The 24,440-nt window shown below is 39.2% G+C and overlaps 1 protein-coding gene across 1 annotated transcript in view; it reads left to right on the top strand.

Moving 5' to 3' along the window:
• ARSB (arylsulfatase B) overlaps positions 1 to 24,440 on the top strand; it is a 141,677-nt gene that overhangs the window by 5,494 nt on the left and 111,743 nt on the right. The window contains exons 2-4 of the mRNA XM_031447069.2: positions 9,816 to 10,002; positions 15,791 to 15,981; positions 20,987 to 21,194. Coding sequence (XP_031302929.2) covers positions 9,816 to 10,002; positions 15,791 to 15,981; positions 20,987 to 21,194 — 586 coding nt within the window. The remainder of the gene's footprint in view (positions 1 to 9,815; positions 10,003 to 15,790; positions 15,982 to 20,986; positions 21,195 to 24,440) is intronic.

The following is a 24,440-nucleotide window of genomic DNA, read 5'->3' as shown; positions in this document are numbered from 1 at the left end:
TCATCCCAGAATGAAACCCCATAACCATTAGCAGTTACTCCCCATTCTCCTCTTTCCCTAGTTCCTAGCAGCCACTAAACTGCTTTCTATGTCTATGGATTTGCCTGTTTTGGACATTTCATATAAATGGAATCATACAGTAACTGTCCTTTCATCCACATTGTAATATATATATTGTTCCTTTTTGTGGCTAAGTAATACTCCATTATGTGGAAATACCAACATTTTATTTATACATTCATCAGTTGATGGACATTGGATTGTTGTACTTTTTGTCTATTATGAATAATGCCACTGTGAACAGCCATGTAAAGTTTTTGTATGAACGTATTTTTATTTTTGGTTTCCTAGGACATATACCTAGAAGTAGAATGCTAGGTCATGTGGCAATTCTATGTTTAACTTTTTGAGGAGCTGCCAAACTTCCCATAGTAGCTGTACCACTTTGCAGTCCCACCAACAGTGTATGTGGGCTCCAACTTCCCCACATCCTTGCCACACTTTTTATATTCTAGATACTAAACCCTTTTCAGATAGATGATTTGAAAGTATTTTTATCTTTGTACTTATTCTTATACCAGTACCATTTTGTCTTGAGTAACTAGCTTTGTAGTAGGTTTCAGAATCAGAAACTTTGAGTCTTTCAATTTTGTTGTTTTTCAAGATTGGGCTCTTCTGAGCCCCTTGCATTTCCGTAAGAATTTTAAGATCAATTTGTCCATTTTTGTGGAAAAGGCTTTGGAATTTTGATAGGGATTTCATTGATCTACCGATCCATTTGGGGAGTCTTACCACCTTAACAATGTAAGTCTTCCCAATCAGTGACTGTGAGATGCTTTTTTGTTTATTTAGGTCTTCTTTAATTTCTTAAATAATGTTTTGTAGTTCTCAACATGCAAATCTTATACTTCTTTGGTTACATTTTTTTTTTAGTTTTTATTCTTTTTGATACTATTGTAAATGGAATTGTTTTTCAATTTCATTTTTGATTGTTCATTCCTAGTTGTATTTTTCATTATAGAAATATAGCTGACATGGGTATATTGATCTGTAGCCTGCAACCTTGCTGAACTTATTAGTTCTAATTGTGTGTGAGGTCTTTAGGTTTTCTGTATGCAAGGTCCTGTCATCTGCAAAGAGAATTAGTTTCACTTCTTCCTTTCCAAACTGGATGCCTTTTATTTCATTTTCTTGGCCTACCTGCCAAGACTAGAAGCTCTAGTACAATGTTGAATAGAAGTGGTGAGAGTGAACATCCTTTTCCTATTCCTGCTTTTAGAGGGACAGCTTCCAGTCTATTACTGTTAAGTACAGTGCATTCATTCATGCTTTCATTCAACAAGTATTTACTGAGCCACTGTTGATGTCGGGTATATACTCCGGGCATCTCCTGGTGCTTAGTCTGGCAGGGGTGAGGTGAGGGAAAGGAGTGACCCAGGAGGGCGTGAAACACACACACATAAGTAAATGAATAAATAAGGTGAATTTGTAAATGGCATGGCAATAAATGTGGGAAGAAAATAAAGTAGGTAAAGTGATAGTGACTCAAGAAGGGATCTCCAAGGCAGTGATTGGGTGGACGCCTGCATGAAGAGTCAGCCGTGCAAAGACTCCCCGGGAAGAGTTTAACCCAAGTAAGGGCCCGAGGCTGGAATGAGCTTGCTCTAAGAATAACAGGGAGAAGGCCCCTGTGGCTGGGGCTGAGTGAAGGAGGGTGTGAAAGGCATGTGGAGCGCTCAGAGAGGGGGGCAGGGTCTCCCTGTGCCTGGTACTGCCCGCTCATGGTAAAACATTAAACTTCAGCTCTACTTGCGTCTGCTTTCATAGTAGTTACACTGAAGACTCCTGTATGCTGACAGTGGAACCACAGTGAAGTGCCAGGTGGCATTCTTTGTAAACCTGTGATTCCAGTTGGAATTAAATTTTACATGTTCCCTTTTTTTAAGGGTAAGCTTATTTTTAAAATGTTCAAATCTAAAAGGTTGTAAAAGGGAGATATGTATAAAAATAGATCATCCTCTCCTCCAGACCTCCCTCCCACAGGTAGCTGCTGTTTATTAAATTTTTTGTATCCTTTGGAGGCATGTTATACATATAGTGGAATAGATTTTATATTCACCTTCCCCTTGTTTAAAATCTCAAGATTAAAAATATTAATTTAAAAATCCTTTGGGAGTGGGATTTAGGAGAGATTTTTAAGGGTACAAACTTGCAACAGATAGTAAATAAAATGTAGAGATCTAATGCACAGAATAGTGAATGTAGACAACAATATTGTGTTATAATCGTCACATTTCCTAGGAGACTAGAACTTAATGATTCCAACCAGTAAAAAGACAGGATAATTATGTACTGTGGTGGAGATGTTAATTATCACTACAGTGGCAATCATATCACCATGTGTGAATGTATCAAATTAACATGTGGGACACCTTAAATTTATGCAGTGTTACATGTCAAATGTATTTCAATAAAAAGACACATGTAGTAAAGATGTTTATGAAAGTGGTTAAGATAGTAAATAAATAAAGATCCTTCAGCTTTTCTAATGAATTTGTATACCACTTTGAGTTCAAAGAGAAGACCTGAAAATACTGGATTTCCATATTCTTACAAATTGACTTTTTTCAGTACAAAGTGTTCAATAAACCTCTGCACTCTTTTATTCTAGATTAGCAAATTCCATTTTATTTTATTTTAACTTTTTTTTATTGAGTTATAGTCATTTTACAATGTTGTGAAACCTCTGCAGTCTTGGTTCACATTTTAAGCATGGTTGTCTGTTCTCAGGTCTGACTTCTCCATGAAATTGCCTTGCTGGTCTCTGGCCCGGAGAAGCACCCAGGGATGAAAAACTAAATGAATGAACATGCTAAGCGCTTTAACACCTGCGCATTTCCTGAAAGAGCTCGCTATCCTAACTGCTTAGAGTTGATTTGTCATTTCTAGTGCCCTTGCTTCCTTTTTAAGAAAGTAAAAGGATGCAAGGATAACTAAACTGGTAGGTCTTAGTAGAAACATTTCTTTCTGGGAAAAAAAGGGTAAAGTAACTTTGGTCCTCACCTGGGAACATCCTTACCTTGGCACCTGAGGGGACCACTCCACCAGAACTCCATAAACCTTGGCAGAGAATAGGAGAATGAAAGATGACTCCAAGGTTCCATTCTTAAGGGACTCACGCCACATTTCTCTTAATGACATTGCTAAATGGACAAGACACTTTCACGGCTTTTCACTCATCCCTGAAGCAGAACCTTGGACAGGAAACATAGGAAGGAGGCTGTGTGCGAGCACTGTGGGTAATTTTTGACTTTTGCTTCAAGTTTGCTTTAAGAATGTGAGCAGGTAAGACCCACGGCTGCAGGTAGAATGGGGCATTGCGTACTGCGGCATGGAAAGAGGAAGCAGGGCTGCCTGGGGATGCCCTCACCTCCTGCTTTTCCTGAGTGCCCTCAGTGTCCTGCCTGCCCATTCCTTATCACCCCTCTCCTGCTTGCCTCTCAGTGACTTCTGTCTGACTCCTGTCCCCGGTCTCCTCTCCCTGGACTCTGAGATTGGAAGTGGGGCAAAGATGAGTCAAGAGTTGGAAGAAAGGGACGGAGTCTTGGGGAAAGATAGTCCCACACTGGGAGTGTTCATATAACCCCCTGGCAAAGGCATCCAAGGAGTGAGCGATAAGAGAAGCATGTAGTCCAGAGGTCATAGGTGCCTCCAAAGAGAAAGCACTTGCTGGTCTTTATTCCTGTCCTCCTTCAAGAGGGGGAGTAAAGGACACATCAGCTCCCTGCTCAGGAGTAAGATGACTGCCTGCTAGAACTCATGAGGGCTCCAGTGCAGGGAGCCTGGGGATGACTTCTTCTGATGGGTCATTTGTCTTTGCTGAAACCAGATGCCCCTCCCAAGCCTAGCCAGGGCCCAGAAGCGTTTTCCTTAAAGGGAAGGGACAGCTAGAGGCCTCATTCTGCAAATGTTAAAGATACTCTTTTTTATTATTATTATTAATTGGGGTATAGTCAGTTTACAATGTGTCAGTTTCTGGTGTGCAGCACAATTCTTCAGTCATACATGAATACACATATATTCATTTTCATACTCTTTTTCACCATAAGCTACTACAAGATATTGAATGTATTTCCCTGTGCTATACAGTATAAACTTGTTTATCTATTTTATATATACCAGTCAGTATCTGCAAATCTTGAACTCCCAGTTTATCCCTTCCCACCCCCTTTCCAAAGATACTCTTTTTTAATTCTAATTTTTACTTTTTTACTTCCCAAGTAATTGGAAAAGAGGAAATAAGGAAATAAGTTTGGGGCTGAGTGAAATATGACCCATTGACTTCTGGGATTTTTTTGGTTTTGATTGATATCTGAAATTTGTTATTTCAAGAATCAGTTTGAGCATAAGCTGTTACTGCCTGGTAACTCTGTTTTTGTTTCCTTAATCATATCACATTTCTAAAAATTCTTTTTCCTCTGTATTTTCCATCTTTTTCACTGTGGGCTTTTGGTTAGATTTATAATTTAAACAGAGGATGGCCCTGAAACAGTTTTTGCCATATTTATTCCTTTTACAAACAACATCCCTTTATGGTTTAGTCAGAGATTTACATTCTTTGCTAATCAACACCAAAATAAATAGACCCTTAAAACTGTCAGTGACGCCAGCCAGTTCTGCAGCCCGAGTTCTGCAGGACCAGGCCAGATGGCAAAGCCAGGCCCCTAGCACATATAATGTGTGTTCTGTAGCTCTTGGCTTCAGCAGCACGGGCAGCTGACTGCTTTTTAGAAGGCTCACAGGGCAAGGGAGCAGATTCTCCACTCTCCATTTGTTCTGTGGGGCATCTCCAGGAATAAGCCCTGAGGTGACTTGAGTGGTACTTGACCCTGGTTAAAACCTGTAGCACTCTGGCCTGGGCCCAAGCTGGAGGTTCTGAACTCCTGGCTGGCCGCCAGCGTGTTCTGTGATTGTGTTCTGGTTACAGAGCTTCCCTCTAGGCTCTCTGGGATATAAAGTGAAGAAGTAGAGCTGCCCATTTTCCTGATTTTCAAATACTATAGCAGGAGATGTTGCAGATACATGGGTGCAATGAGTCAGACCGATAGGACAGGATCTTCCTCTGTTCACCTGGATATTATCTCAACACTGCTGAGGTTTGGAGAGAAATAGCCTTCATTGCCATGTATGTAGTAACGGGTCATCTGCTCTCTGGAAGAGTTATTATTATAAGTGTTGCTGAAGCACAGTGCCCTGAGCTTCCAAACAGATAATTAGCCGCTAGACTACCTGGACCTCTTAGAGAGGGACTATAAGGAATTCTGATGTGGGAGTCACCCTAACTGCTCCTCCTCCAGGACAGTGGTTTTGTCTTTGGCGCTCATGAGACTAGACTGATAGCATATTCTAGGTCTATAGGGGACAGAACAACTTACAGGATCAAATAAACCTCTACATGCAACAAAGCATGTAAACAAAGGATTTTTCATCAGTTGTCTCATAGAAAGAACACAGAGACATGCCAGGTCCTTTACTAAATTTGCAGACCCTTTGCTTTTGTGGAGGGAATCCTTGACAGTCAAGAAAAAGCTTAGAAATTTTTTGAAAGAGGATTTGGTCTAATGAAGATGGGATGGCTACACATGGTAGAGAGAGAGTAACTCCATTGGACTTTCATTTATTATCTATAGGGCCCTCTCCGTTCATACCTACTCCAAACATTGAAGATGGGTGTCAGAATGGAATTGTTTTAGATGCTGTTGTGTTTCCAGGGAGACACTTATTTTTCCTTTTGATTCCTCTTGATGCCTTGTTGTCCTCCTGTCGCATGAAGCCCTAGTTCTGTGCAAAACTCAAGTTCTGGGTTGGAACCAGCTCAGCCTTGGCCTGTTTACTGTTTCTCTACACACTGCAGCTTTCTTACTTCAAATAGTGTTCGAACAGACCAAAAACATGTTTTCGGCTGTCATCCAGACTTTGGGTTCCACTTCCCCAGTAATGCCACAAAAATGCTCTGTCAAATAAATTCTCAGGCACTGAAAAGAATGTTCCCTGCTCCATATGACTGTAGATAATAGAGGCCGGCTTCAGCTGACCACCTGGCGTGGCGCCTGTGGCCTTGGAAAAGCAGGTTACACAGCATCCCTTGGCAGTGCCTTACAGGGATCGGAGTTAATTCTCTGCCTGTGATGGATGAGCTTTCCATTTAAAGACATTTGCACACAGCACTTGTCTCCACTGGGTATTTTGAATTCATAAAATATTATCTTTTCTTATCCTGTGCTGTGACCAGTTAGTATGCATTATGAAAGTTTTGAACCCAGGACTAATTTTCTATTGAGTAAACTTCTGGTGTTACCCATGGACAGGATATTATTTGGGGGATATGTGTGTGTGTATGTTTAGAGAGTGGTATTTCCCTTTCCCAGCCTGGTTGCTATAACATCCTTATTATTCAGGATTCCAGCTGGGGAAAAGGTGGCACATTCAAATTAGGATAATTTAGGGAGAGTTTATTCACAAAAGGACTATTTTAAAAGGTGTGAGTGTATGGGAGAAACACAAGGGGTCGTGTATTACCCACTGGAGCTGTTACTATCCCTAGACTGGAAGGAAGGAAGGGGGATTGACCAGAACCTAGAAAGAGAGAGTCCTGGAGAGAAGGCTGCCTTCAGGATGGCCAGCAGGATAGAGGCGCCTGGCAACCCAGGCCCACTCATCTCTTCCCTCCCTCCAGTCCCCTGTCCCACCTCCCCAGTGGCTGAACCCAATCAGAAGCCAGAAGGCATGGGAACCCTTTGATTTGGTCACATAGGTCAGCTTCCCAGGGTGGAGACAGGACAGAAGAGACTGGGAATTTGGAGTGCACCTGGAAGGCAGCTGGCACATATTCCAGTGTAAGTGTCCAGTTATTTCTAGGCAAGACATAAAAATCTCAATAGAAAACTTAACCTCACCTTTATTTTTGAACAGCTTTATAGGAGTGTAGTTGACCTGCAACAAACTGCACATATTTAAAGAATACAGTATAAGTTTTAATACATGTATGCCCGTGAAACCATTACCACATTCAAGACAGCTAGCATATCCATCACCTTCAAAATAAACCCACTTTAATTAAACATTTAAGATATTCCATGTGATTCTTTTAGGAGGGCAGGGAAAGGCATCATGTAATCAAGCAATAGGAGGCAAAATTCCAAAAGTGTTGGCTCTGGAAAAACACACACACACAATGAAATTCAAGATGTCAAAGTTTATGAGAAAACTATTTAATAGTAAATAGCTTATAATAAATTTTTTTAAAAAGATTGTGAGTTTGAAGCTTTTCTGTTTTGGTGTTTATTTTGTATGTGTTTATTGCCATGAATTTAAAACCAAACAAGACAAAAATCTGTCCAGTCTGAGTAGTCAATACTTGAACCTGAGAAAATCGATGATAAATCAGTATTTAATGGCCCCAGTAAAACTGGAGATTGGTACCAGCATGCATTTCGTTAGATGTTCATGTGCACCACATCACACTCGGGGGGTGGGCCCAGGCTTAGGTGCATGTTCTACATAATCCCACCTCATCTCCTCAAGAAAGTGTTACTGAGATGTAGGTGAGAGGGTGGGATGTGTTATTGATGACAGTGCTTACAGTCATAACCGTGACAGTTGTTGACTGTTTGGTATGTGCTTAGTGAGAGTGAAGGGATAGGATTTAATTCTCTGAGCTTCGCGCTATTCTCCTTTAAATTATAAAAGCAAGTAAATCATTTGCAAAGAATTTTTTTTTAAACCACTTAATAATTGCTTGCTACCCACCTGACAGCTGATGGAGGTGCCAGAGAGTCATGGTTGGGCTGAGAACTGGCACTGTCAACCTCCTGGTCCTGGAGCTCTCTCTGTTTATTCTAGGGGAATCAGGAGCACCCAGTGAGTGTTAGGGGACTCTGGCATCAGTGCAGAATTGAATGTGAGACCCCAGCCCCACTTTATCCAAGGAAGGGCACCCTTCTGGCTAAGCAAGGACAAGAGATGAGAGTGATGTTTTAGGAAAGGGAGGGTCTGGGCAGTTAAGGAGAGAAGCCCCTGGGATCCCCCTTGTGCCCCAGCAGTGGGCACAGTGGCGTCCCTCAGCATAGGCGCTGTGACAAGGGCCACACTGGTTTCCATCTGGCTTTCAAACTTACCTAGCAAGTTCAGGACCTTTGTACTTCTCATTTCTTATGCCTAGATTGCTCTGCCCCAGATTTCTGCAAAGGCTCTCACTTACTCTTTTACTTTATTCTGGTTTCTGCTCAGGTATCTCCTCCTCCAAGAAGCTTTCTTTTGCCACCCTCTCTAAAGAATCACTTCTGTCACTGTCTCCCTCTCCTGCTTGCTTTTCCTCATAGCAGTGATGACTGTCAGACATAGCATCAGTTCTCAAACGTTTTGATCTTAGGACCTGTGTACCTGCTTAAAAGTTGAGGACCTCAGAGCACTTATGTTTATGCGATTATAGCTTTCAAATTTTACTGTATCAGAAGTTAAAATAGAAATTTAAAAATACTATTTGTTGAAAAGTAGCAATAATAATTCTATTATGTATTAACATAAATAACTTTGGAAAAATAATTATATTTTCTAAAATAAGAATGACATGAGAAGAGTGGTATTGTTTTATATCTTTGTACATGTCTTCTATTAATAGAAGATGGCTAGAGGAGGGAGGGTATAGCTCAGTGGTAGAGTGTGTGCTGAGTGTGCACAAGGTCCTAGGTTCAATCCCCAGCACCTCCACTAAATAAGTAAGTAAGTAAACAAAGAAACAAACAAACCTAATTCCCTCCCCCGACAAAAGAAGATAGCTAAACTGTTACATCTGCTTCTGCCTTCGATCTGTGCAATGCAGTTGACCCTTGAGCAGCATGGATATGAACTGTGAGGATCCACTTATACACAGATTTTGCTCACTAAAGACAGACTACAGTACTGCATGATCTGTGATTGGTTGAATCCCCAGACGCAGATGCAGTCAGTGTCAAAGTATACTCGGATTTTCAACTGCATGGAGGTTAGTGCCCCTAACTCCCAGTTGTTGAAAGGTCAAGTGTATATTATTTTGGAAAAGTAGATGAAGAACATCCAGCCTTACACAGATACGTAGTTGGAAGGTTATTTTAATAGCCTTTTCATTTAATTGTGGATATTCTATTTTAACATTATACCAAGACTCAACAAGTGATCATCTCTTAAAGTGTGTTGCTTGCACCCTGGGCGTACTGGTTTGAGCCACTCCCAACCTGTGGATCACATGGCTGCCTTTTTTTTTTTTTTTTTTTAAGAAAATGTTGGTCACTGTCCTTTGAAATTATGGTTTATATAATTTGGAATGAAAAATGCAAATCATCGCCTTCATTATACCCTTAAAAAAATCAAGTCTTGAAAGATTACAGAAGCTCCTTCTAATCAAACATCAATGTCTCAAGTGCAGGGAAATTGGAACCCTTTTTCCTTGATAGATCCACATTTCATATTAAGGCTACTTTTTTGAGGTAGGAAGTGAAAACTGAAGTTAATGGTTTCTGACATAGTTCCTTGATAAATATTTGTTGAAACTGTCTAACGTTTGTTAGAGTGCTTTTATTCATTTTTTTCAAATCCTTATTTATGTCTATGACCTTATTTGAATGAGAAAAATGCCTTTCAGAAATGCCTTAAACCGGTACAGGAACAGAATTAAACATTTGGGTCTACAGATATGTCCAGTAAATTAGGCAACCACTTTGCTTGTTCAGAATGTTTCAACATCATTAATCCATAATTTTTTGTTTATCTCTTTTAAGATCCACACAGGTTTACAGCATCAGATTATCTGGCCCTGCCAGCCCAGCTGCGTTCCTCTGGATGAAAAACTCCTGCCCCAGCTTCTAAAAGAAGCAGGCTACACCACCCATATGGTCGGAAAATGGCACCTGGGAATGTACCGGAAAGAATGTCTTCCAACCCGCCGAGGGTTTGATACCTACTTTGGTAATGGAAATGCACGTTTCTTTACCAACTCCCACCCACTGCAGCCATCTCTTAAAACACACCCAAGTGTAATCAAATGAAATAACTGGAAACTTGGACACAGAGTGAATCAGTCAGCACTGCCATGGCCACTCTCTAATGCTGCCACCATGAACGTGGCTGTGTGGCCAGCTCCTGGTGGGACAGGCCTTTGCCAGGGTTCTTAACGCCATGTGGGGGCCTTTGAAGAGTGTTACCTCCACATCAGAGACCACTGTTCTCTTTGGGAACCTTATTACCAAAAGGGATTAATTGAAAAAAAAAAAAAACTCCAGGCAAAACCCAACACAAGAGTACTTCCTTCACAAAGGTTCAGAATATTTTTTTCTCTTCATGAATTGTGTGTGTCTTTGTTTTGTTTGTTTGTTTATTTTCCTGGAAAGGGCTCTTTTCCACTGGCATTCTTCTCCCCTTCTGTGAGATCTGTTTTTGAAATCACTAGAGTGGGGATGATAGATCAAACAGATAAAATGGGAGGGTAGATAGCAAATGGTAACAGGAAGGATAGTAAGAAATAATAAGTATTTTATGAATTTGATAGCCCTATAAAAATAAAGGTAAAACTTACAGTTTGTTTTAAAATATGCTCTCTTTAAACCTTTTACAAACTGTGTCTTAACAACCTGTTTATCTATTAATCTTGCCAGGGGCTACATATCTTTCTGTCAAGTTCTTTACCTGTTTTGCTTTCTACCTAGCTAGAGATTCTGTTTTATCTGTCTAGCTGTTTAGCTGCCTATCTGCCTCCCACTTGTCTTTTCATTTATTTACAACCTGCCAAAAAGAAACACACACTGGACATAAATTTTTTAAAAATAAATAGAATAAAAAATGAGGGTGAGTAGAAAAAGGTGAAATAATTGCTTGGCACCAAGTTATAAAAAAAACTGCACGGCTGTAGGCGAACTTCACATTCGACTCTGAGATTCGAGTCCTATGGGCAAAGCAAGAAAAAAAAAAGAGAAGTCTATGAGTCACATTACTTATAAGTTAAATGGAAACCAGATGTTCAGGAAGAGTAAAGCATTTTCTGGCTCTTAGACCTGAGAGAAATTTCTCCCTTGGGAGAGGGTAAGGTGGACAGCATCCTCAAAAACATCATTTTAGTAATAAAGTGGTGGTTGTCTTGTAAATGTTTTTCAAGACATTCTCTTTATTCAAGCTAGGGCCAGAGAACCAAAGTACATTTCAGTTAAAGTGATTATGCGGGGGCCCAAATAATGCAGTCAAAGCTAACAGCTCTGTGTGCCTTGTTGGGAAGAGGGTTAAAGTCTGGATGTAAGAATATGCAGACATGAGACCATATGCCCCGCTCTCATCTGGGTTCTCAGCAGAAATTGCTAATCAATCACGCATTCTTTCTTGGTGAACCTGGACATATCCTAGGTATACTCAAATGGTTGTTAGAAATAGGACTTGGGTATAAGACTTCTTTGTCTTCTTGGAAATTCTAGAGGATAAAACAGCCCATATATCCTTTGACAATTTTCTTTTTATTATTTTTATTTTTTAATTGAGGTATACTCAGTTTACAATCATGTCAATTTCTGGTGTACAAGATACTGTTTCAGTCATACGTATATACATACATATATTCCTTTTCATGTTCTTTCTCGTTATAGGTTACTGCAAGATACTGAGAATAGTTCCCCGTGCTATACAATATGAACTTGTTGTTTATCTATTTTATTTATAGCAGTTAGTATCTGTAAATCTCAAACTCCCAATTTATTCCTCCCCATTCCCTTTTCCCCCTGGTAACCATAAGTTTGTCTTTTATGTCTGTGAGTCTGTTTCTGTTTTGTAAATAAGTTCATTTGTGTCATTTTTTTTTAAGATTACATATATGAATAATATATGGTATTTTTCTTTCTCTTTCTGGCTTACTTAACTTAGAATGACAATCTCCCAGTCCATCCAAGTGCTGAAAATGACATTTTAAAATTATTTTTTATGGCTGAGTAATGTTCCATTGTGTATGTGTATATATATACACACACACATACATATACCAGAACTTCTTTATCCAGTCATCCGTCAGTGGACATTTAGGTTGTTTCCATGTCCTGGCTGTTGTCAATAGTGCTGCTATGAACAGTAGGGTGCATGTATCTTTTCAAATTAGAGTTCCCTCCAGATACATGCCCAGGAGGATTGCTGGATCATATGGTAAGCCTATTTTCTTTTTTAAGGAATCTCCTTACTGTTTTCCATAATGGCTGCACCAAACTACATTCCCATCAGCAGTGTAGGAGAGTTCCCTCTTCTCCACACCCTTTCCAGCATTTGTCGTTTGTGGACTTTTGAATGATGGCCACTCTGACTGGTGTGAGGTGATTCTTAATGGCACTTTTGATTTGCATTTCTCTGATAATTAGCGATATTGAGCATGTTTTCATGTGCCTATTGGCCATTTGTATGTCTTCATTGGAGAATTGCTTGTTTAGGTCTTCTGGCCATTATTGGATTGGTTTTTTTTAATTGTATGAACTGTTTATATATTATGGAAATTAAGCCCTTGTCAGTCACATCATTTGCAAATATTTTTTCAAATTCCATAGGTTGTCTTTTCGTTTTGTTTATGGTTTCCTTTTCTGTGCAAAAGCTTATAAATTTAATTAGGTCCTGTTTGTTTATTCTTGCTTTTATTTTTACTGCCTGGGTAGACTGTCCTAGGAGAACATTGCTAAGATTTATGTCAGAAAATGTTTTGCCATCGCTTCTCGGCCTTTTGGCTAAGATCAAGTATAGAAAATGTTTTGCCTGTGTTTTCTTCTAGGATGTTTAATGTCTTGTCTTATGTTCAAGTCTTTAAGCCATTCTGAGTTTATTTTTATGTATGGTGTGAGGGAGTGTTCTAACTTCACTGATTTATGTATGGCTGTCCAACTTTCCCAACACCACTTACTGAAGAGACTGTCTTTTCTGCATTGTATATTCTTACCTCCTTTGTCGAAGGTTAATTGACCATAAGTGTGTGGGTTTTTTTCTGGGCTCTCTATTTTATTCCATTGATCCATATGTCTGTTTTTGTGCCAGTATTACACTGTTTTGATTACTGTAGCTCTGTAGTATTGTTTGAAGTCTGGGAGGATTATTCCTCCAGCTTCATTCTTTCTCTTCAGTATTGCTTTGACAATTCTGGGTCTTCTGTGATTCCATATAAATTTTAGGATTATTTGTTCTAGTTCTGTGAAAAATGTTCTGAGTAATTTGATAGGGATCACATTAAATCTGTAGATTGCTTTGAATAATATGGGCATTTTAACAATATTAATTCTTCCAATCCCAGATTGTGGAATATATTTCCATTTCTTTAAATCATCTTTAATTTCCTTAATCAGTGTTTTGTAGTTCTCAGCATATAAGTCTTTCACCTCCTTGGTCATATTTATTCCTAAGTGGTTTTTTTTGGATGCAATTTTAAAAGGGATTATTTCTTTACTTTCCTTTTCTAATATTTCATTGCTAGTGTAAAGAAATGCAACTGATTTCTGTATGTTAAGCTAGTATTCTACTACCTTGCTGAATTCTTTTATCAGCTCTAGTATTTTTTGTCTGGGGCCTTTAGTGTTTTCTATGTATAGTATCATGTCATCTGCATATGATGACAGTTTTACCTCTTCTTTTCAAATTGAATCCCCTTTATTTCTTTTTCTTGTCTGATTTCTGTGGCTGGGACTTCTAATAATATGTTGAATAGAAGTGGTGAGAGTGGGCATCCTTGTCTTGTTCCACATTTCAGCAGGAACGCTTTTAACTTTTCACTGTTGAGTATTATGTTGGCTATGGGTTTGTCATAAATAGCTTTTATTATGTTGAGCAATGTTCCCTCTATACCCACTTTGGTAAGAGTTTTTATCATAAAAGGGTGTTGAATTTTAACAAATGCTTTTTCTTCATCTATAGAGATGATTATGTGATTTCTGTCCTTTCTTTTGTTGATGTGGTGTATCACATCGATAGATTTGCATATGTTGAACCATCCTTGTGTCCCTGGGATGAACCCAATTTGATCACAGTGTATGATCTTTTTTTTATGTGGTGTTGGATTCTGTTTGCTAATAGTTTGTTGAGGATTTTTGCATCTTTTTTCATCAACAATATTGGCCTATAGTCTTCTTTTTTGCTCCTGTCTTTGTCTGGCTTTGGTATCAGTGTATTTGTGCCTTCATAGAATGAGTTTGGGAGTATTCCCTCCTCTTCAGTCTTTTGGAAGAATTTGAGAAGGATTGGTGTAAGGGCTTTGTATGTTTGAGAATACCCTAGTGAAGCCATCTGGTCCTGGACTTTTGTTTGCAGGGAGGTTTTTTACTACTGATTCTATTTCATTTCCAGTGATTGATCTGCTCAAATGATCTGTTTCTTCTTGATTCAGTTTTGGTGGACTGTATGTTTCTAGAAACTTGTCCTTTTCTTCTAAGTTGTCCAATTTATTGCCATATAGTTGTTCATAGTATTCTGTGTGGTAGAGCACGTGCTTAGCATACACAAGGTCCTGGGTTCAATCCCCAGGACCTCTGTTAAAATAAATAAAGTAGATCTAATTACCCCCCCAAAGAAAAAAATGAATTCATTTACTGTGTAAGCTGTGTAAGGCTTTTAATTGTGATTATAGGGAACATTCAGAACTGGGTCAATTTTATTGTTTTCATTTTAATGTTAACAAGCAGTGTTTGTCAGGAGATAGCTCAGAGTCCCACACAGTTATTTCTCTGAAATAGCTTTATCGACGTGTAATTCACATACCATACAGTCCACCCAATTAAAGTGTACAGTTCATTGATTTTTAATAAGTTCACAGGGTTGTGCCACTCTCATTACAATCCGAATGTAGAACATTTCCATCATTCCATCCCCATTAGCAGTCACTCCCTGTCTTCCCCAACCCTCAGAGCCCTAGGCAACCACTAACCTACTTTCTGTCTCTATAGATTTGCCTATTCTGAATATGTCATAGAAATAGGATCACACAACATGCAGCACAGCTTATTTTAATATTTTAGGAAAATACGGAACATCTGCAGAAACAACTGAAGTTGAGGAAACCCATTTTCTCCCATGTTTAAGTTTAAATTGTGGGATAGGCCGTTGATGCCATTTAAATTGGGGGCAGTATCGAAATCACTGTAGGTGGAAATATCAAATTTCAACACCACATGTTAGTTTGCTCTTTTGGTTCTGTTATATTTAGAGATCCTCTGTTTGGAAAGGTTTGTGTCTTTCACCAGTGGGTGTCAGCATCTGCCTAAAGATGATTCCTTCAAGAGCCACTTCTGTAAATAACCTTGAAGCCACTCAGCCAAGGTCAATATCAGTGTTACTTGAATCCTGCATTCATTTATGTGATCATCTCAGAGTAAAAATTTGAAACTAATCACATTAACCATATGCTATTTTAGCCATTAGATAACTTTAAAAGAGTAAGATATCATCACTATGACTGAATTTAAACTCTGATTTTTAAAAACATACTTACTTGGAATCACCCACTTGGAAGGTTACATGATAGAGCTTACATTCGAAAGACTAGACTGAGGGATGGATTTGAATTTTTTTACAATAGCATTTTAATGTCTTCTGCTAGCACATATAGAGATATTAAGGAGTAGTGCTCTGATTAGCCTTGTCATTTGATTAGCCTTGTCATGGGTAATCAGTTGCATTAGGCAATTAAATGCTGAAGCATTCATTTGTATAACAAGTTTTATGCCATGCTGACTACCTTCCTCTCCCATTCTCATTGTAGGATATCTCCTAGGTAGTGAAGATTACTATTCCCATGAGCGCTGTACGTTAATCAATGCTCTGAATGTTACACGATGTGCTCTTGATTTTCGAGATGGTGAAGAGGTTGCAACTGGATACAAAAATATGTATTCAACAAACGTATTTACTGAAAGGGCTGCAGCCCTCATAACTAACCATCCACCAGAGAAGGTAAGTCTTGCTTCTTTATAGATATAAAAATCATGTCAAGATAGCATCTCTTCAGATGAATATAGGAAAAGGCCACTGTCCTTAAGGAAAAAATCTAATAAATTCTAAGGGAGTGGCTTTCAAATTTTAGAGTATACCAATATTAGCCTGGGAAACTTGTTAGAAATAGAAATTCCTGGAGCCTACCTCTAAAAGTCTGGGTCATTAAGTCTGGGGAAAATCCATATGTCAGTATTTTAAAGAAACTCCTCAAGGATGTTTCTACTGCAGGTGGTCCCCAGATCACACCTTGAGGAACACTGTGAATATAGTGTTTTAGTACAAATGTAGTTTTATTATTTTAGTGTATTATGTGCCTGTGCTGTAGGTAATTAGTACATTGACTTTTTTTTTAAAGTAATGGGCTTATGTACAAGATGAGCTATAATTATAGCAAACTTTCTGTTAAGGTATCAATAAACTTCAGGCTCAAGGAAGGTTTTCTAACTTTGTATTCCCCAACCCTCCTCAAGATTATTTTGACTATTCTAGATATTCTGCATTCCCATGTTTATCTTAGACTCAGGTGGCTAGTTTCTACCAAAAAAAAAAAGTACCTGCTTGGATTTGGACTTCATTGGATTTGTAGACCAACTTGGGGACAATGGACATCTTGCCAACATTGAGTCTTCTAATCTATAAACATGATATTCTGATACTGAAGCCATTTGTATATGTCATGTGCTGAAATCTTTTGACTTAATCTATAGGTAAAAATAGAAAAGAGTCTGAATACCTTTAACATTTTTTGTTAACCTAGAGTTAACCTTATGTGCTAAAGTGTAAGCTGAATTCTCTGGATTTAGCTTACAAATGCCTTTGAAAATGGGTTAGATATTTGTGTTGTCAGACGTCGGGCTCAAAATATGGCTTTGTTAAGAACTGTATTAACATACCCTCGAAACTAGACCTTCAGTAGGACCCTAACACAGCAAATTACAGAATGTGCAGTGTTACTCGGTTTTTCCAATTTCCTGCACTTTGCCTCTTTGACAGTTAATGAAGGTCCTCAGTTCAGATCACGGTTTGGATTCTGGTTTATATATCTGCTCAGACTTGGTACCTAGCTGCTGGCTCCCTTTTTGATGTGGTTTCTTCCTGGCTCTGTCTTTGCCTTCTCTGACTCAGTATTGAGTGTCTCTCCTGGTATCTGTCCTCAACTTCGCCCCACTTTCGGCTTTTTATCACTTTTACATGCTGACCTCTTGGAGTGGCCATGTTTGCTGTGGAACATGGAAGAAATTGGAACATTCTTTCAAATATGTAGACATATGCAGATTTTAAAATCTAGATCTAAACCAATATTCAGATAGTTGGAAAGTGCATTGCTTGGTAAATGGTGTAAATTCTCAGTTTTCTTCTGTATGCTTGGCATATCATACATACAGTTGAAAATCCAAAGAATGAGATAAGATCTTAAAGGAACTATGGTCCTTCTCCTACCCTTTGAGGCCCGAGGTGGGCATCAATTTACAGATAAGCAAACTGGCTTATAGAAGTGAGGTGACTTGTTCAGGCTCACAGAGTCAGAATTTAAAATCATGCCATTTAACTCCAGAGCTCAATGCACTTAATAAGCCTCCCTAGTTCACAATTCATATCCAAGACCAGGCATTATGAGCCCCAGTGTATGATTCAGCTTGATGGTTCCAACCCTGACAGTATATTAGGATCATCTGGAAAGCTTGTAAGAAATACCAGTTTCAAATATTGTGATTTATTGGTCTGGGAGGGGACCCTGTCACCGGTATTTAATTACCCCTCCTCCCCCTCCCCCACCAGCAATTCTGATGTCCAGTCACTATTGGTTCCCCTCCAACACAGGGGGACAAACAGAAGCCAGCTGTCCTTTACAGGTTCACTGTATAACACTACCTTAATCATGCAATAACTGTAATATGCCTACAATAAAAATTAGTTCCTATTAAGGAGCAAGAGAATATTCTTTCACAGTGCCCATAACATGAAGAAGGCAAGAGGAAGTACCTGGGGTGAAATCATTCTTTGTGGACAGGCTGTCTTAACTGGTAGAGTGAGGAAAGCCCAGCAACTGAGAAAACTGGAGGCCCTAAGAGCCCAGAAGCCTCCAAACTTGTGTGATTGTAATGGTGCTGCGCATAGGTCGCATTCTGGAAATTGCCAGGTGAGAGGTGGTCATCTCCCTACAGTGACTGAAATGTTCTGAAGCAGTATCCAGCATTTCCAGCAGCCTCAAAGTCAAGTTTGAAGCATAGATGTAAATGAATAGAATAGTCAATAGGGAGTACTAGCCCCCAGAAGTTTAAGACAACAAATGCAGATGTATCCATTGTTAATTCTCAATAAAATGATGCAGGACACCAGTTCCAGGATTTTCATAATTTTATTCCAACGTTGAATCTAATTCTAGGCTTACTTCTCTGTGCTATGTATAGACTGTAACATAGGCAACTTGCTCTAAGATAGAAATCATTAAAGAAATACACAAAGTATCCACAAGCTGACTTTTAAATGTGTCTATTTTAAAGAGCACTTGAGGGGAAAAAAAGCATATGGAGCTGTTTTGCAACAGAAACTTAGCTTGTGCTGGAATCAGGGAGACATTGCTAATAACCATTGCACATGTGCTGGGAAGGCATGTCTTTTCTCTTTTTTTTACCGGATAATTCCCTTAGTACTAACACTGCACTGTGGAAGGTAGCACATTCACAAAACGTCTTTTGATTAAAAATAGTCCCCCTCAAGACTTTACAGAATGAAAGTCAATGTTTTTTTTCACACACCTAGTCTAGTAGAAGCTTCTTAAAGCAAATGTGAATTTCTAGTGGTAGACACTTAATTTTCCCTGCCACAACATGGAAAGAATTGTCTTAATTTGGAAGTCAAAAATAGAATAACAAAAGGTAGTATAGCTCAGTGGTAGGTGCATTTATAAGACCCATTAACGATGGTCCCAGAATTGCAGGAATATATAATATATAATTTAAAACAATTTATCAACAGTAATGAAGAAGGAAATATGATCCTGCCTCCTAGTCTACACTGTAACTTTTCCCCATTCATTTATGAGATTTAAATGCCTCAAATAGGGGTTGGGGGAGCATAGCTCAGTGGTAGAGCACGTGCTTGGCATGTACGAGGTCCTGGGTTCAATCCCCAGTACCTTCATTAAGGCAGTAAAATAAAATAAAATGAAAATCTTAAGATCATCTCTTGATCAAAGCCAACCACAGTGGCGTGGGTGTAGTGGTAGGCACGTGCTTAGCATGCACGAGGTCCTGAGGTCCTGGGTTCCATCCCCAGTACCTCCATTAAAAAATTTTTTTTAATGCCTCAAATACTTCAACAGAATTATATTTTGACTGTTGAGTTGTACCAGTTGTCATCTCTTTGAGGGCTTGTCAACTCATGAAAGAATTCTATAGGAGCACAATGAAGAGAGTGCCTTCAGAAAGACTCATTAAAAGGAAGAGGCTAACCCAGAATATCACTAATGTTAATTTCTGTGAACTAGTGTAGGAAGTACAATAGAATCAGTGTATCACACGCCTTAGTTTCTAGGAATTAAATTGACCTTATGTTTAGTTTTAGATCAAAGACTAACAAGGCATGGTGTTCACTTATTTTCTCATAAAAGTGTAAAAAAACTCCCTAACCCTTTCCTAAAAGGTGGGAACTTATTTTTCAGCTGACGCAGAAAACTAAAGCCTCTATTGGTGCATATCCACACCAGAATGGGGGGTTTCCACTATGAAATTGCTCTGCAATAAATATGAGCTTGTGCAAGTCATATAATCTTTCTAAGCCTCAATTAACTTACCTGTAAAATGGGTATTAAAAGGTGGGGTTTTTTTTGAGAATTATATGAGACAGAATTATTGGTAATATTATTTTTTTGGATCCGAGCCTTCTAGGCCATCTTAGAACTCAACCTTTTGTTTTCATAAAATTCACCCATTTAAAGTGTACAATTCAATAGTAAATTCACAGAGTTGTGCAACCATCACCACAATCTAACTTTAAAACATTTTCACCCCCCCCAAAACAAGCCTCTACCTGTTAGCTGTCCCTTTCTCCCACAACTCCCTACAGCTCCGGGCAGCCACTAATCTACTTTCTGTCTCCATAGATTTGCCTATTCTGGAGATTTCATATAAATGGACTCATAGAAAATGTGATCCTTTGCAATTGGTTTCTTTCACTTAACAATATTTTCAAGGTTCATCTGTGTTGTGGCACGTGTCGGTGCTTCATTTCTTTTTATGGCTGGGTCATATTCCTTTTATTGCTGTATATTGCTGGAAATACACCACATTTTGTTTACCCATTCATCAGTTGGTAGACAATTTGGTTGCTTCTACTTCTTGGCTACTAGGAACAATGCCACTGTGAACATTGGTGTACGGGCTTTTGTGTGGATATGTGCTTTCATTTCTCTAGGAACAGAAATGCTGCCTCTCATTATAACTACGTTTAACATTTTCAGAAACTGCCCAGTGGTTTTTCAGACTGGCTGCACCACTTCACATTCCCATCAGCAGTAAATGAGGGTTTCAGTTTCTCCACATCCTCACCAACACATTTTAGTTTCCATTTTTTGAATTATCACCATCCTAGTGGGTGTGAAGTGGCAGCTCAGTGTGATTTTTCTTTGCATTTCCCTAGTGACTAATGATGGAGAGCATCTTTTCAAGTGTTTGTTGGTCATTTGTGTATCTTCTTTGGGAAAATGTCTATTCAGATTCTTTGCCCATTTTGTTGTTGGGGTAATCGTGTTTTATTATTGAGTCATAAGAGCTTTTTATGTACTCTGGATACGAGTCCCTTATCGGACAAATGATTTACAAATATTTTCAACCTAATCTGTGGGCTGACTGAATATTGCTTTTACTAACTGATAAACTTGGATATATATTTCACGCTTGTATATATTTATATTTAATGCTTCCAAGCCTTCTTAACTGATTTGCACAAACTCTCTTTCCAGCCTCTCTTTCTCTACCTTGCTCTCCAGTCTGTCCACGAGCCCCTTCAGGTCCCCGAGGAATACCTGAAGCCCTACGACTTTATCCAAGATAAGAATAGGCATTACTATGCAGGAATGGTGTCCCTTATGGACGAAGCGGTGGGAAATGTCACTGCAGCCTTAAAAAGCCACGGGCTTTGGAACAACACGGTGTTCATCTTCTCCACAGGTAAGTCTGTCAATAGGAAAATCATCTCTTGGCAAAGCCTAGGACATGGTATTCGATAAACAGAATGAAGACAAATTGGAACATTTAGCAGTTCCTTATTAAAATAAATGCTAACTGCAAGAGTGGAGACATGATAATAATGGCTGGAAAAATGTGTCTAAGGAAGAAGAATTATGGGCCTTCCCTTTCTTCCCTCAGATATCAAAGTATTCTGGGACTATGCTTGAAAACAAGTGCTCAGTAACTGAGCAGATATGAGTGGACATCACTTCAATGCAGGGCAGCTGCATTTTCAGAAAGAGTGCTCTCTGAGCACTTAGCATTCCCCAAGGTATGCTGCAGCACTGATCTATTAAGAAGCCTGGGAGGGCCCGGGGCAGCGTCCGCCCTGAGCAGCAGCGTTCAGATGCTTCAGTGCCATACATGTACTATAATTTTCTAAGTATGTCCTACTCTGAAAAAGGTTGAGTGTAACATGTGTTTTTCCCCCAAAAATTTACCCTTCAGAAAAGAGAGAACATCTTATACATAAGTTCTCTCATATTCTGAGAGTCTTTCTCAATTTATTTTGTTTTGAACAGCCTGGTAAAGCACCTTGATCAGGGCTGGTATTGAATGCTTGTAGAAGTCACTAGAAAGAATCAATTAAAAAGGAGGCCAGGACGTTTAATACCGATTTAGTGATTATTCCTGGGAAATGACCTCAAAGTTTCAAGAATTGAAAGTTGTAAGTTTGTAAAACAAGCCTTTGTTGTAGAAATCACAGTTACACAATTCAAGGATAAATTATTTCCTGAAATGAAGGTACATATGGATTGATACAGAGACTGAAAAGTACTCAGACAGAAGTGAAGTGGTAGCTCTGGGAAAGTGTTAAATATCCCAGAAAGGCTCCTGTGACAACAGAAATTGATGTCAAGCATGCATGGGAAGAGATGGGATAAAATTTTTTCATGATATGTGGGAGTGGGAAAAAAACCCAGTATTTTAAGAGATGGGTATCTCTTTTATTATATGATTTCAAATGTATATACATAGCTGTATTTTAAATAGTTGACTATTTCATGAATATCCATAATATATTATTTATCCAAGTCAGCAAAAATAGTATCGAGAGCTTCTCATTAAGAAAATTTGGATTACCTATAATAGGGTTGTCTTATATTCTAATCCTCTGATGTATAAATAGATACGTTAGTCTCAGACCATCTTTGCTTTGTTGGACTAACTGCAACTTTTAGTGTGTATGTATTTTTTATTATACTGCTGAATTCAGCTTGCTAGGGTTTTATTTAGAATTTTTGCATCAATTTAAAAGTGAATGTGGAGTAGAGTTTCTCTGTTGGGTTTTGTTGTATTGGTTATATCCACATCATAAAATAGTTTGAATGGTTTTTCCATCTTTTCTATGCTCTGGAAAGATCCCTCCGGTAAGCTGGTCTCTGAGACCTTTTTAGGAGGCTTAAAAAAATTATCGGCATAGTTTAAATTTTTTGCTGAATTCTGTCTAAGGGGGTGGGTCTTGAAAATATTTTTAAAATTAATTTTGCCTGAAATACAATGAAGCCCTTTGATCTGTGTACTGAGATTATTTTTCACTCCAGGAAGTTTTTCTTGTTCATATTTTAGCTTACTGCTTTTGTTCTGCTTGATTTATTTCTCAAAAATATCTTTAATTAGTAGATTGAATTACTGACTCAGCTTTTCTTTCACCAGTTTCAGTTTTTTGTCCTGTTTCTCGGCCTTCTGGAGCTCCTCTGTACTACCAGTTAGATATTTTTCAGTTTTAATTCTGGTTTTTAATATCTCCACTGTAGATTATTACTGATTGTTTTTAGTATCTTTGCAACCCTTTCTTTGCCTCAGTCAGTTCTTTTTCATCTAAGCTTGTTAGTACTGATAATGACTACTGTTTAGTAAATATTTACTGCATGCCCAGGCTGTTTTGGTGCTTTTCCTCTACTTTTCCCATTATTGGTCATGTTTTAGTCATTAAAGCTCCAAGTAGCCTTGGGAAATAGGCTTCTTTATCCCTATTTTACAAATGAAGAAACCAAAAGTTAAAGAGGTCAAGTGATTTGCCCAAGGCCGCTGCTATGGTCTGAATGTTTGTATTCACCCAAAATTCATATGTGGTGATGATGGAAGGTGAGGCCTTTGGGAGAGGATGAGGTCATGAGGGAGGACCCCTCATGAGTGGGATTCGTGCTTGTGTAACAGAGGCACCGGAGAGATCTCCAGCCCCTTCCCCCATGTGCGGACAGAGTGAGAAGGGGTTGGCTGTGAACCAGGAGAGGGCTCTCACCAGAAGGTGACCATGCTGATGCCTTGATCAGGTACTTCCCTGCCTCCAGAACTGTGAGAAACAAATTTCTGTTGTTCGTAAGCCACTCAGTCCATGGCATTCTGTTATACAGCCAAATGGAGTAAGAGCCACACGTCTAGCAGATGGAAGAGCCAGAATTCAAACCCAGATCACCTTGAGGTCAACACCTCTTAAGCCTAATCAGCTGTGCTGTTACATCGCGTCTCTTCCTTTTGTCTCAGCCCGTTTCCCCTAATCTCTCCTTTTTGGCTTTCTACACTTCTGTTCATAGAATCTATGCTTTTCCTGAATCTTTCTAAACAGAACTTTTCTAAAATCTTCATTTTCATAGTAAATCTTTACCAGCTGTGTATGCTTCCTCTGCGTGTGAACAGTGGAGGATCTGTCCACCCAGAGTGCCTGGCTGTCTCTTGGTCTCTGGCCACTGTTCCCTTCTTGATTCCTTCTCACATCTGTAGCTTGAGGTCAGGTTGATGCACACGACTCTCTCAGTTCCCAGCGCCTTTACAGGCACTGAGTCTCCTGCACTCTAGTGAACCTGACTGACCACTTGACATTTTCTTCTCTTTGGGCTGTCTGGTTCTTTGGCACGACTTCCAGACTCTTCCTGTCTCCATACCTTCAGGGCTTTATTTCAGGGGCACTGCCAGGGTAGTGTGCCCCACTGCCAGACCCTGTCTTCTCCTGCCCATTGTTTTCTGGGAGTTGTGATCTCTAAGTGCAGACAGAAAAATCGAGAAGGTAGTAATCCTCTGGTTATGTCAAAAATTAACACTGTCCCCTCCTGGGCTGCCTTCCTGCCTCTTTTCAGGTAGGCAGGTGGCTCCCCATCATGAGGCAAACAGGGGAGACCAGCCCTTGTTCCTTCAGCCCAGCTTCTCCAGCTTATGGAAATTTCTCGAAGGTTCCCTCTGGCATTA

This window comes from Camelus dromedarius, chromosome 3 (genome assembly GCF_036321535.1).
Source record: "Camelus dromedarius isolate mCamDro1 chromosome 3, mCamDro1.pat, whole genome shotgun sequence".
In the NCBI taxonomy this organism is placed as follows: Eukaryota; Metazoa; Chordata; class Mammalia; order Artiodactyla; family Camelidae; genus Camelus; species Camelus dromedarius.
Note: the sequence above shows the minus strand (reverse complement) of the source record. Positions and strands in the feature narration are given on the sequence as shown.